Source organism: Sphaerodactylus townsendi, linkage group LG01 (assembly GCF_021028975.2).
Source record: "Sphaerodactylus townsendi isolate TG3544 linkage group LG01, MPM_Stown_v2.3, whole genome shotgun sequence".
NCBI lineage: Eukaryota > Metazoa > Chordata > Lepidosauria > Squamata > Sphaerodactylidae > Sphaerodactylus > Sphaerodactylus townsendi.
This window is the reverse complement of record NC_059425.1, coordinates 55,843,285-55,857,358: the sequence shown is the minus strand read 5'-3', so window position 1 is coordinate 55,857,358 and position 14,074 is coordinate 55,843,285. Positions and strand designations below refer to the sequence as shown.

Sequence of the window (14,074 nt, the reverse complement as noted above, 5' to 3'; positions counted from 1 at the left end):
AAGAGCCAGTTCTGTTTGGTCTCAGTCAAGTGAATCAGTACCCTGTTCAAGTAAAGAAGTTGGTGAATTTTTAAGATTGCTATAATGAGGTGGCAAGGAGAAAAGGAACCTGAAAAAGTCAAAACATAGGAGCTGAACTAGTGGGAACCTGAAAAAGTCAAAACATAGGAGCTGAACTTTATTTGAGTGGGCAGCATTTGAACTGAGTTTCAGAGTGCTGATTTCCCAAAACTGATTACACATGGGGACAGGACGTTGAAGCGGACCACAACACCAGCCCTTTTTTGTTAGAAATAAATTGCTAGACCTGTTCTGTTAGAAACACATATTCCATCATTTATGTGTAGGAAGATTTGAGGAAACATTATGTGTAGGAAGATTTGAGGAAACATAATTATCTTTAAGACTTTTTCCATAGCCGAGACTTATCTGTGTTGGTTGTTTTTTGATACATGGTCTTTTATAATCCATCTTGTTAAGACTTTTCTACTTAGAAAAAAGGTGTTATTGGAGCCCACAGCAGAATTACCCTTGGCTCCTTGAAGTAATGTGGAAATATACTCAACAAAGAGTAATATTTGTGCAATTGCTTAATAAATGGAGCAGCAGAAAGGATAGTTTCTAACAAATATTGAAACAAAACTGAAAAATATCTTCAAACAACTGCAGAAAAGCCCTGATATGTGCTTGTTTTATAGAAATATTTTTATCCCATTTGTTAGTTCCTTTATTTTTAGAGCTTTGTTTTGTTTCTGTGACTTGAAAGATTTCCCTGTAAACGTCATTTGGCTCTTGTACTGATGATTTATTAAGAATTTGTATAACTGGTGAAATATCAATAATGCGGTTTCCTGATGTGAAACCAGAGGAAGTAGCAGAAAAGTGAAAGATGAGTCCAAAGCTTTATTTTTCCCATGAGATGTTTTCTTACTGCTGTGATCAATGGCAGTGTTTTGTTACCTGTTGCAAAAAAGAAAAAAAAGAGTAGTACCTATTTTTAAATGTTGCAAAGGCTCAGTTAAAAAGTCACTTTTTCCCAGTAAAAAATTCTGATTTTTCATGAAGGAAGCTCTGTTTATTGGCATGTGGAAGTTCCAGTCTCCTTCATAATACTGCTTTTCTTTTTGGCATGTTATAATAGAATAAATGTTATTTCTCTGGAGAATTATGTGCAGCAGTCAGTAAAAAGAAAATACATTAATTAACGGGAAAAAACTCTTAACATCATCTACACAGTTCTATCGTTTTTAAAAAGCTGGTTTTCTGATACATTTGTGGTTATACAAATAAAATTCATCAACAAATTGAGTATTTAAAGGAGCTTTCTTGTTCATTTGAAGACCAAATGGAAGAAGTAGATTAAGGTTTTGGTCCCTCTAATTATTGTGCTATTTTTCTGCATGGTTGTGGATGAAAACATGAACATGTACAGGGAGTGTCTGCCAAAATGCAGAAATCAAGCTGCAAAATTGATTTGTGATACCTTTGGGCATAGTCCTTTCTGACAGTGGCATTTTTCTACAATCCTCACATTTTTCTCCCCATCTTTTTCCTTTCTATGTCTTTACCAAAATATTCATACTAGAGCATTGTTATTGTTTGTATCGTCTTCAAAGTGCTGGTAACAAGCCGCGTGGCATAGTGGTTTCGTGCTTGCACTGCCACTCACACAGTCAGGCGTTCAAGCCCCCTGTGGGTCAGATATCCTGGCAGCTGGCTCATGGTCAACTCAGCCCTCCATCCATTTCTTGGTCGGTAAATGAGTACCTAGCTCATAGCTAGGGGGTAAAGAATAGCCAGGGAAAGCAGTGGCAAACTACCTCACAAAAGCAGCTTGCCTATAAAATCACTGCTTGCAGTGGTACCCCAGGATCAGGTACGACTGAAGGGTATTGACCTTTAAGGCCCTTCACAGCCTGGGGCCCTCATACCTTCGAGACCGTCTTGCCCCAAATGTCCCAATTCGGTCTCTGTGTTCTGCAGAGGCAAATTTGCTGGTTTTTCCCGGCCCCTCAATGATGTGGCTAGCCTCTACCCGGGCCAGGGCTTTTATGGCCCTGACCCCTGCCTGGTGGAACACTCTTCCTCCCTGTTTTGCATGACCTGCAAAACTGAGCTCCGCAGGAACTGTAACACTGAGCTGTTCCACCGGGCTTTTGGGGGGGCTGGCCACTAATTGCCACCTCCTCCATTACAGCCCCCGCATACCATCTACCAGCAAACTGCCGGCCCCCTCCTGGAGAGGGTAGGTTTGGAGTTCTTGGATGCTATCTATTTCAGGTTACATTTGGTGAAAAAGCATGGATGTTTTGTTACTCACTTCTAAAAGTTTGTTTAATTGTAGGTGGTTGTTTAAATGGTTTTATTATACATCAGGGGTGTTAGACATGTGGCCCTTTTGCCGGATCTGGCCTTTGAGAGGGTTTATCATGTCTGCAAGCCAACAGAGGCACCTTCCTTCTGCTGATCTGTCCCAGCAAGCCTTTGCCCTGCCGCGGGCTCACCAGTCCAGGCACCCACCCCACTCATAATCTGTCCTGCTGAGCCCTCAGTGGACTCATCAGTCCAGGCACACACCCACTGTGCTCCTGCTCTGTCCTGGTGAGCCCCACCCCCCACCCCCGATGACAGTCTGGACTGGCAGTCATGCTGCCGGCTTGCCAGCTGAGGCGACTACCCTCTCCCCTAGTGCTTACCTGCTCTTCTGGGCTAGCAAACTTTCAGTGGCCTCATCAACTAAAGCAGTGTCATCACCCCCCCCCCCCTCCAGTGCTGATCTCAGTTAGCAAGCCCAGTGTGGGCTTGACAGTCAAGGTAGCCACCTCTGGTCCAGTCTAGGATGGGGAGCCTGCTGTGGGCTCACCAACTGAAGAAACCACCCTCGGCCCAGCCCAACCAAATCACATTTATGTCATATGTGGCCCTTGTAAGAAATAAGCTCAACACCTGTATTATAGATGGTTTATTTTGGATATTGCTGTAAGCTACAGGGAGAGGCTATATAAAGTAGGAGCAGGACAGAAATATTTTAATAGTACATTGGGGAAAAATTAAGTTATGCCCCTACATGTTTTGCTTAAATGTAGGGGAAAATAACCAAAATACAAAAAAATTTCTCCTTCACCATGTTCTGTCCTTTCCTCCATCTTCGGTGAGATCCTCTTCTGTACTCAAAATATTTTAATTTGAACATGAATTTCAGGGCATTTTTTCATAGCCTCTTTTGGGAATCATCAAGTGGGACAATGCAAAGTAGTTCTATACATCCCTGAATTGTTCTATACATCCCTGAATGGTCAGCGCATGTTGAAGATTTTTTCAAGCAGAATGTTTTATTTTGACTAAAAAGATTCCTTTTCTTGGTTTCTTAGGCACTTTGTGAATGTGCTCTTCAAATTCCTTATGACAGCTTGAAGCTAGGCATGCTATCTGTACTTTCCACACTATCAGGGACAATAGCCATTGAACAGTATTTCAGCATTGCTCCAGGTATGACTAGATGAGGTGATCATCTCCTCTTTTCTTTTTAAAGAAATTGGCATGTGATTCTTCAGTCCTGTGAACATTCTTAACGTTGAACAGTGAAATGTTGTGGAAACACTTCGCAAACTGTTGGGAATGGGCTTAATTTTCCACAGGAACATGATAATGACTGAAATGTTGAGCTGTGACTCTAGCTCGGTGATTTTTGCCAGGAGTTCACCAATGGGGCGGGGGGGAGGGTGGCTGTATGTATAATGGTGCAGATCAATTCCCCACCCTGTACTACTGCTATCTCCTCTTTCAGTATTCCCACTCCATTTCTTCTGGATAACAAGCACATGCTCAGCAGTGCATGTAGCTAAGCCATTTCCGCCTGTTGGCTGCAGAGATTAAAAAAAAAACCCAAGACCAATCATGCAAAATAGAATACGTGTATATTTTATTATTGAGTTAAAATCCCCCCAAGTCCCTCTGCATTTTTCCAAAAGGCTTCTTTTGGGGAATCTGTTAGTCCTTCAGTGTTACTGTAGTACTACTGTAAGACTAACAGATTCCGCTGCAGAATCCTGTTGGCGAATTTTTTTGAATGTAAACTGAATAATAAAATATGTTTTTACTTTATTTTTCACCATCAGCCTTGGCCTTATTCTTTATCTCTGAGTGACTAGTGTAACCCTTTTATTTCCTCCTTGCCCTTTGGCTTCAAACACATCAGTTTACAGGGTTAAAGGAACTTCAGTAGCACAGTCACATATGGATAGCAGGGTATGTGAGCCATGAGTATCCCCCATCCTGCTTCTAGGGTTGCAGACTGGCCTGGAGAAAATGCCCTGTCCCTTTAATAGAGGCTTAATGTGTGGAAATGGGCAGTTGACATTTTTAATGACATGGAAGCTAATAACATTACCTGGTAAATAACAACCTATGAAAAATCTTTTTTTTTCTCCAGGAAGTTGGCAGCTGAACCTGTCTGTATATTTGCTTAAAAGATTTGCATCAAGCACGATTCAGAACCTAACTGAGGAGAATTTAGTTTGATCAGAATGTTTGTGCAATCCGGATCATGTTGTCCTGTTTTATTTTATTGGATTTGAACCTGCTTAACCATTGTGATCCTATTGAATTTGAATTATGGATTTGTGTTAGCACTCTCCCTCCAAATAATTCAGAACAGCATTTTAATTGCCTAGCAATTTCTGAGGCTTGTTAGACTGAGAAATAGTGATATGCTCAAGGCCATTTAGTGTGTTTCCGAACTGAATGGGGATTTGAACCTGAGTTTTCCTTATTAAGCTTCCCACTGTACCACATTGAATTAAACAAAAATAAATGCATGTAAAAGGAAGTGCAGAGAATTAAGCAGTGATTCCATCACTTACAGGAAACGGCATGTGTGGTTTTGCGACTCTCACTTATCCCTTCACTGTTGTCTGTCTTGCCAAGTTTTTTCTTCTCCATCTAATGATGAAGCTTTGCTTCTTAACTGTTTTGTGACAAAGTGAAGCAAGACTCCCTTCCAAATTCTTTGGGATTCCAGGGAATGGGCCAAGAGGTGGACTGTTTCATTCACTTGGGGCTTTTGCAGGAGTTGCATGGGTTCTCTCTCTCTCTCTTTTTTTTTGGAATGCTAACACAAAGGGAGGCAGACCCCTCTCTTGTGTTCTGTGCTATTTATGGAAAATGTAAAGGAGGAGCTCTAGCCACCTCTGAGGGTAAGAGCCAGTGTGGTATAGTTGTTAAGAGCAGTGGACTATAATCTGGAAAACCATGTTTGATTCCCCATTCCTCCGCAGGAGCAACAAATGCTTATCTGGTGAACTGGGTTTATTCCCTCATTCCTCCACAGGAATCCTGGTGGGGGGACCTTGGGCTAGCCCCAATTCTCAGAACTCTCTCAGCCCCGCCTAGAAGATTCTGTTGTGGGGAGAGGAAGGGGAGGGATATATAAGCAGCCTTGAGCAGGAGAGCAAGGCAGGATATAAATCAAAACTCTTCTTTTACTCACTATTGGAGAAATGGTGTAGGAATTCATGAAACTCTTCTTACACCAGTGGGCATTGGAAGTGACAGGATTTTCCTTATATAGAATTGTTTTTCAGAGGCAGGATAAATTAAACTAATGGAAGGTAGAATGGATAGAAATCTGGAGAAGCAGCTTACTTTTTTTGAGCTCCATCAAAAGCAAAATGAATAAGTATTGGTGGGATGAAAGTCAGTTATATGGTGCTTGTCGCTGTTCAGTACACAAGGGGAGACTATTGTGTATTAAAACATTTTAAAATTGTTAGCATGGATTAAAATTAATTTTGTAAAAAAATGGCACTCCATAAATGATTAGGTGTAAATAAAGTGATGGAAGACCTCTCGCCATTGGGAGTCATGCAGAGACTTGTCATCCTGGCTTGCTCTCTTTAAAGATACTTCCCTAACCTTTTCGTCTTCCCTTGCTCCTCAGCTGTCATATTGTGTATGACTGGCAGTGCTGAGTTGCTTGAAAGTTTCTTTCTACTTCTTTAGGAGGTACAGCTGCTACAGCAAGGTCATCGGACCTAGTTAAACTGGCACAGGAGTCCTGTTACCATAATAACCAGGGTATTGCCGCTCATGCCGTGCGAGTCCTGACAAATATAGCTTCTTCCTGCCAGGAAACAGGTAATCGTGGCTGGAGTCCCAATGCAGCCATCTGTCTGTGATTAGTTTAACATGCCTTGTGAAATTCTTCTGTTCTTGCCAAAGTAGAGAGCTCTGACTTGCTATTTTAGCTACTTTCAGTTGCTAGTGGCAGATGGGTAGCCATGTTCATCTGTAGCTGCAAAATTTTATGCCAGTGTAAGCTTTCATGAATCAGCCCTTGCTTTATCTGATGCATGACGTGTGCTCCCATTGGGCTCATGTTTTTACATTAGCAAAGACCAAGATTCAATCAAAACAATGATCAGTTCAATCAAAGATGCTGAGCATCACTTCCAGTTACTATTAGATAGGCAAAATATGATTAGCACCCGAAGTAAGTTAGTAATAAACCAAAAATCTGTGTTAATACCTGGGGAAGAAATAATCTTGCATCTATTAATGAATTCAAATTCATCAATTTTGCATTGGATTCTCCCTTGAAAGTACTTTTGTAGGTGAACAGTAGATTTTAGTTCAACAACTCTCTTGTAGATTAAAATGGTTACTCATTAATTTCTGAGTATTGAAATTTTGATATCAGGTTTGTGTACACCTATTGTTTTGCATAGAGACTAATTTATTTGCCCATTTTTTTAGCTTTGTCCTCTGAACTTTAGGTTATCAAACGTTACTTGTAAAAATACTTCATGTAAGTTTTTAAATATTTGAAGAGGAAAAGTACACAAGCTCAGAAAGCAAACCATCATTATCATTTTGAGAAAAGGAGGCTGTCCTATCCTGAGAAATAGCACAGCCACTCAGTAAATTAGCTTTAATCATAGTTTAAAATCCCCCCCAGAGTAATTGTTGTGTCTGAGATTGATAGCACATCTGATTTCTCCTCCCCGAGCCAGTTTGATAAAAAAAGTCTAAACATGATGTTGCCATTCCATTGGTATCCAAGCTGAACAGATGCGGATATCTTTATGTCCTCTCTTTGCACAGTTAGACGTGTAGGTAACTATAGCTGACTGACTCTGCTCACGCTGCATGTTTTAAATCTGATGGGATTTTATTTTTTATGAGGTTCTTAATTCAGCTGTGTGACTAGAATGAAGCAAAATGTTGATAAATTATGTCTTTCTTCCCAGTCATGAGTATCAAATTAGGTAGATCTTTTTTCTAGATCTTTTGCCATTGGAGCAAGATGCAGTCTTTGGCCTTGAGTCCCTCCTTGTCCTTTGTAGTCAAGATGGCAGTCCAGGTGCCCAAGCAACTTTAAAGGTAACTGTTATCTTTTCCTTCTCTGCCATTGTTCCTTCTCTGGCCCTGCTTTGTTCCTGGTCTGATGAAGTGTCTGATCTTTTTTTGGCTAAATGTTAAAAAAATCAGCAACCTTATACCTTCGAGATTGGAAGCGGTTTATAAAATCGCAAAATAAATAAATAAATAAATAAATAAATCAATAAATAAATAAATAAATAAATAAATAAATAAATAAATAAATAAATAAATAAATAAATAAATAAATAAATGTTGGAACACAAAACCCTGACAAGTATGTATGTGGCATTTTGGGAGTGTCAGGGAAGAATTTCAGCCTGCATGTTGTGTCTTAGTTCTTGCTAAATTAACAAACTACAAAAAGAGCAAGCAGATTTGTATGAGGATATTTAAGCCCTGCCTTCATGAGAGCCTTCTTCTTAAGCCTGTTTACTTATTCAGAACAGCAATGTTGCAGATAGCTTTAGGTTTGAGGGCTAATGTTGGCTCCTCCGCCAGTCCACCCCTGCTATGCTGGTAGCAGCCGGAGGTGCAGGGACACTGCAACAGTGTCCTGCACTGCATCCCACCACTTGGGAGGGTGGCAGTCGCTGCATGGTGGCAGTTTCACTCCTCTGCCAAGGTAAGGGCCCTGGAAAGAGCAAATTGGCCTGCAAGGCCACCTCGCAGCTCCCGTAAGTGGATTCGCACACACCCCTTTGGATGAGGCTCTTAGTTAAACATCACTTGCTTCTAAATCTTCTCCAAAGGCCTGGCAAGCAGTTTCTGTGAGAACTTTCTGTGACTCCATCACACCTTACAGTAAAAGTAATTTCCTTATGTATGCTTTGGCAGAGGGTCACCGTATTATGTGCTTGTACAACATTCTGTTAACCTTCAATTTATAGCTCCTTGTGAAGAAAGGGGAAAGTGCAACTCTTTTGAAAGGTAGTAGATGCTGAAATAGCCCTGTTTGTTTTCATGCAGATTGTTCTCACTTGCATGGTGAAGCTGGCCAAGTGTCGTCCCCATCTTAGCCAGTCTATTGTGGAATCATTGTTGACACAACTGCACAGTGCTCAAGATGCTGCCCGGATTCTTATTTGCCATTGCTTGGCAGCCATTGCCATGCAGTTACCTGTCTTAGGGGATGGAATGCTTGGAGACCTGATGGACCTCTACAAAGTGATTGGGCGATCTGCCTCTGATAAACAACAAGAGCTGCTGGTGAGAAGAGCTGCCTGGGAAACATTGTTCTTAATGTACTCTGTGTGTGGACTTGGATTGAATAATTGCTTCATGAACTACTGATGTGCAGAGTTAAAATTGGGGTGTGCATAGAACAGTCAGTGTGTTGGGTAGGTAAACAACAGGTGGTTTCCACACACAGCCCAAATGTAACGTGCTGTGGAAGCTATTTATCCTGTTTTGGGAAAGAACTTCACATATGGCTCTTCCCCAAAATGGGTTCAGCCTCAACTGTGGTTTTTTTTTCAAAAATAGCTAAATTAGTTATCTTTTTGGAGAAACCAAAGCTGTCACAGCAACCCAGACTGTTTGCAGTCACTCCATGGAAGGGTGAAATCTCCAGTGTAAAGGCAAACGGGGGAACCAAGTTCATTAATAATGTGTTATACACATTATTAGCGTGCTGTGCAGAAACCACTACAGTGTGGCGTATTTCTTGTGAGGTGTTCAGGTTATGTAGCCATGGTCCGAATATCTTTGTTCCAGTGTGGTATCTTTCTACCATTTCTTCCCTTCATAGTGCACTCTCTAGGAAAACTACCTCACATCTTTATCATGCTTGATTAATTGTTAACATTTATTTTGAAAGTACTTCTTAGCAAAGCTCTTCCAGAGAAGCACATACTGTATTTGGATAGCTGCTTTGCATAACCAGCATGAGAGCCAGCATGGTGTAATAGTGAAAAGTGGCAGGCTCTAATCTGGTGAACCAGATTTGTTTCCCTACTCCTACACATGAAGCTTTTTGGGTGATCTTGGGCCAATCACTATTCTCTCAGACCTCTCTAGCCCCACCTGCCTCACAAGGTATCTTTTGTGGGGAGAAGGGAGGGTGATTGTAAGCCATTTTGAGACTCCTTAACGGTAGAGAAAACAGAATATAAAAACCTAGTCATCTTCATAACTAAAGTCATAATCCCTGGTTCTTATCGTTGCTGCTAAATGTTACATTCATTCTGTGATGCCACAAGGTTGAAATAGTATCGAGGATCAAGAGCACCATCTCCTGTTTTTCAGGAGCAGGAAGTATTCCCCAACAGCCAGTTTTGCAGACTTAAATATGGAAGACTGATATTGCCATTGAAGCCTTGGTTATGAATGTTCTGCCTGTTATCTGACTTGTCACAATCAGGTGTCAAAATGGGAAGTAAATGAACTGTTGCTTTTCCCTGGCATTGCCAGCTTTTTTTTAGATACTTTTTAAAATTAATGGAGTGATGATAAAAGGAAGAGCTGTATTATTATTACTACACAATAGGCACTTCTTAAATTAAAAAAACACACAAGATGATTCTGGTCTTAAATGCTTCCTGTCTAAAAGATCAGGCACATGCAACCAAAAAAGAAAATGGGAGGAAAAGAGATCTGAAAAGCTCAGCAAAAGAATTGGGGGCGTGGGAGGGGCGATGTGTGTGTGCATGTGCAGGAAAATCAATCTGGGAAAGCCAAAGAAAAACGAGGAGATTTGAAAAATCCTTTGCAGCAGAATAAATTTCATTCAGAAGCTTGAAAAACAGTCATATGGCTAAAAAGGGAATAGGAGAGGCAACCAAAGTAAGATGATCTTAAGGAGACAAGAATATAAAGTGCAGGGGAATAACTGAAGGAAGTGGTGAAATATGAAAAGGAGTGAATGATTAAAATGTGAGAAATATTTAAATTTAATTTGAAAGATTAAAGAAAACCATTGAAATTTACAGAGAAGAGTGACGCAACCAAGCCTGTTTTTCTTCTTCAGCTAACAAAGAAACTTCAAGTCTGAACTCCAAATCTAGTGTGTCAAAGACTGTTCTGGTGTGGCTCTTAATCGCCTTTCGTTCCTGTAGGTGGTGCTTGTTTGACATGGACACTGTACTTATTTTGCTACCTTACAGCTGTGAGATTTTTACAGGATCATTTTTCTCTTCTGTCTCTTGCCCTCATGGATTTTGGATTAAGAAATCACTTTGCCCATGTTTCCCTCTGTCTTATTCTCCTTCTATGGAATCCATTTTCCTTTTACCTCTTTTTTCCAGTATGCTTATGTTGTGTGTGATTTTCCCAGTCTCGTTCCATGTAGGCCTTCCCTGGATTTGCTGTTAATGCATGAACTCACTAAAGGCTCACTAATTGTCAAATGGATTCTGAACATTAAAACATCTTATCGCTTGAGTTGACAATATTTTGATACAGTCAAGTTATTCCCATGATTTACTGTGACTGTTCCCTTTAATATGTTTCTGCTTTTTAATATCCACTGTAAGCCTCAGAATTATCCAACCTATAATTTCCTAACCTTTAGAATGCAACAACAAACGGCCAACAAATAACCTCACAGAACTCATTTCCAGCCAATCCCTGTGAGTCTTGCACGGTGATTGGCCACTGTCCGATGCCTCCCATAATTGCCAGTGCAGCTTGTCACTTCAAAATGTTACCCACACAGACTGATGCCTCCCAGCACACACTGTCACCACCCAACACCTACTAATGCTCCCCAATGCCTCCCAAACCTACCAAATGCCTCAAAATATTACCTGCGTGGCTTGGTGCCTCCCAACATTCACTGTTGCCTCCCCACGTTCCCCACATGGGCCAACGCCTCCCAAAGTATCTCTGCATGGTCCAATGCCTCAAAACGTTACCAGTGTGCTCCACACCTCCCAACACTCACTGTTGCCACCGGAGTCCTTAGAAATAGCAAGCCTTGGTACCAACTTGTCCCTCACCAAACCTCTGGTAAGAACTTTTCTTCATGTGCCTTCGTTGTTCCTGGGCAAATTGTTAGCCAATGATGCAGTTCTTTCTGTATGTGGTTAGGTTGCTCTTGGCCAAATTGTTAATCAAAGATGGATGGAGTTCTGTCAAGTGGTGTTCTTGGGCAAAGAAGCAGTTTCTTCACTTACTAAAAAGAACACCTTTACATTAACAGATGCCTGTTGATCTGATATTACAACTGATCTCCAGACCCGAGAAACCAACTCCCCTGGAGATAATGGCTGCTTACGAGAGTGAACTGTCTGTCATTGTATCAGCGATTCTCAATCTGTGGGTCGAACTACCCTTTCACAGGGGTCGCCTAAGACTCTCTGCATCAGTGTTCTCCATCTGTAAAATGGATAAATGTTAGGGTTGGGGGTCACCACAACATGAGGAACTGTATTAAAGGGTCGTGGCATTAGGAAGGTTGAGAACCACTGCATTATATACCCTCCTGAGAACTTTCCTCTGCAGCCATTAATAAATCTCAAGTTCAAACACTGCAAAAACTTGATATCCACCTACCAGAACTAGTTTTCAGCCATGGACAACTTTATGTTGCATTGTCAGGAGTCCGACCCTTTGCTGATGTGAAAATACAAATTGTTCATGGACCAGAACAAGACAACTTACTTCCCCATTCTAAGAAAATCTTTACAAAAACATTGTATACAAAGAGTTCTTACAACGTTCGCTGCTGCTTTGAACAGATCCTGCCTCACTTCTGCACCCACCACCGACAGTTGCCCAGAGCCCATAGTATTATTTAGTGCAATGGGCTTAACTACTAGGAGTGCAATAAGGTCATTCCAGTGCTATGCTTACTACCACAAGTCTGTTCATACTTCTCTAGAACAAAAGCTATGAAGTACCTTTTTATTAGGACTGACCAAAATAATACAAAACATGCAAACTTTCAAGTTATTTAGTATATTTCATCATGTTGTATTAAAAAGGGAATATCTTGAGCAGGACATATATTTGCTTGCTCCATTGGGGTGATCGAGTGCTAACAACTTTGGGCTGATGCTTGTAAAAGATAGTAGTTGAGACCTTTTTGCTGTCTTTCAGTCTTACTGTGTACCTTGTTTCCCTCTTTAGGTCTCTCTTGCTACTGTGATATTTGTTGCCAGTCAAAAAACTTTATCTTCTGAAGTTAAAACTGTTATCAAACAACAACTTGAAAATGTCTCCAACGGATGGACAGCTTACAGGATAGCCAGACAAGCTTCCAGAATGGTATGTCCAATAAATAGATGAGATATAGACTTTTTAAAAAACCTGTTGAAAAACCCAGAACATACTTTGCATCATTACTTTTGTTGGGACCAACCAAGTGTCACATAACAGTGTGCAAGCTTTTGAGTTCTATAGAATTCTTCAAGTTGGATGTTACAAAAATTGGAATTTATATTTTCAAAGGCTTGTAACTCTTGCTTAAAGAGATGTATTCAAAATTGATGTAATTGGATAGAAGCAATATTTGAACTTAGCACCATTTCCAGAAGCATTTTCCTTTCTCTGTTTTTTTTAAATATTATCTTGTCTCAAGAAACGTCCTGGAGAACTTGGAAATTCACATGCTCTTATGTATCATTTGGTTGGTTGGTATTATGTGGGTACTTGGGTTTTGGATTTTTTTATTTGAATGGCACAGCTGACTAAAACCTAAGTGTTTCTTCTGGAAGTAATCTTTGCTATGTATGGTGGCTGAAGGTTTGTTTGATTCGGGGGGTTCATTGCTTTATCCTGGGGAAAGCAGAATTTTAAACTTAGTTTTTAAAAAGTGTGCTAAACTTAAAACAGTTCTGGGTACCAAACATCAAGTTGGAAAGGGTTGTTCTGTAGCCTTGGTTAGTATCTGTGTTCACCTTTTATGACTAGAACTCTCCTGTTAAATTTGTGTTGCATGTATCTTTTTAAGGCATGACAGGGTGCAGATTGCTAAGAAGTGGTTATTTTTCTGTAAAGAAGATAAAAATACTCTTCTACCTGTTGTGTGTAAAACAAGGAGTATTTGTGTATCATTTTGGGAACCAACTGGAGCAGATATCCTGCAGACAGGCTCAGTTTCAGACTCCAGTGGGGGAAAGGAAAAGGCAGACAGGAAAGATTTGGAGTCCCTTTCTCTGATGTATTCCAGACTTCTGCAAGCTTTTTTTCAGACCTTCTGTGGTTCACTGTCATATTGCTTTTAAATGCAGAAATTGTCATGCTTTTTCTTTCTGTCTTTGTCTGTGTCTGTCTCCTGTTGTCCTCTATAGGGTAATCACGGCATGGCCAGGGAGCTCTATCAAAGCTTGCTGACTCAAGTGGCTTCTGAGCACTTCTACTTCTGGCTGAACAGTTTGAAGGAGTTCTCCCATGCGGAGCAGTGCCTAACAGGGCTGCAAGAGGACGACTGCAGTTCAGCACTTTCATGCATTGCTGAGTCTCTCAAATCATATCACAAAGGAATAGCATCTTTAACGGTCAGTTTCTTCATTTCAGTCTCCAGTAAAAAAGCATTGCCTATTCAGTTGCATTTTTTAAACTAGACTCTTTTCAAAAGTTTTGGGAAAACAAATCATATGTTTTGACACACACTTTCTGTTGTACAATCGTGGTTTACTCAACAATATAGTATTTCACTTCTCTGATGGCCTGCACTGTTGCAATAATTCCTACCCAGTTGTCAGTGTGGACAGTGAAGAACTGAACTACTGTACTATTGAGATAAACCACCTCC

General features: G+C 40.6%; 1 protein-coding gene across 3 annotated transcripts in view; it reads left to right on the top strand.

The window, feature by feature from the left end:
- The window catches only part of INTS7 (integrator complex subunit 7), a 45,680-nt gene that overhangs the window by 9,887 nt on the left and 21,719 nt on the right, over positions 1-14,074 (top strand). For all 3 annotated transcript variants that reach the window (XM_048487519.1, XM_048487445.1, XM_048487592.1), the window contains exons 8-13: positions 3,372-3,489; positions 6,001-6,135; positions 7,283-7,380; positions 8,347-8,586; positions 12,448-12,585; positions 13,611-13,817. In XM_048487519.1, the coding sequence (XP_048343476.1) occupies positions 3,372-3,489; positions 6,001-6,135; positions 7,283-7,380; positions 8,347-8,586; positions 12,448-12,585; positions 13,611-13,817 (936 nt within the window). The remainder of the gene's footprint in view (positions 1-3,371; positions 3,490-6,000; positions 6,136-7,282; positions 7,381-8,346; positions 8,587-12,447; positions 12,586-13,610; positions 13,818-14,074) is intronic.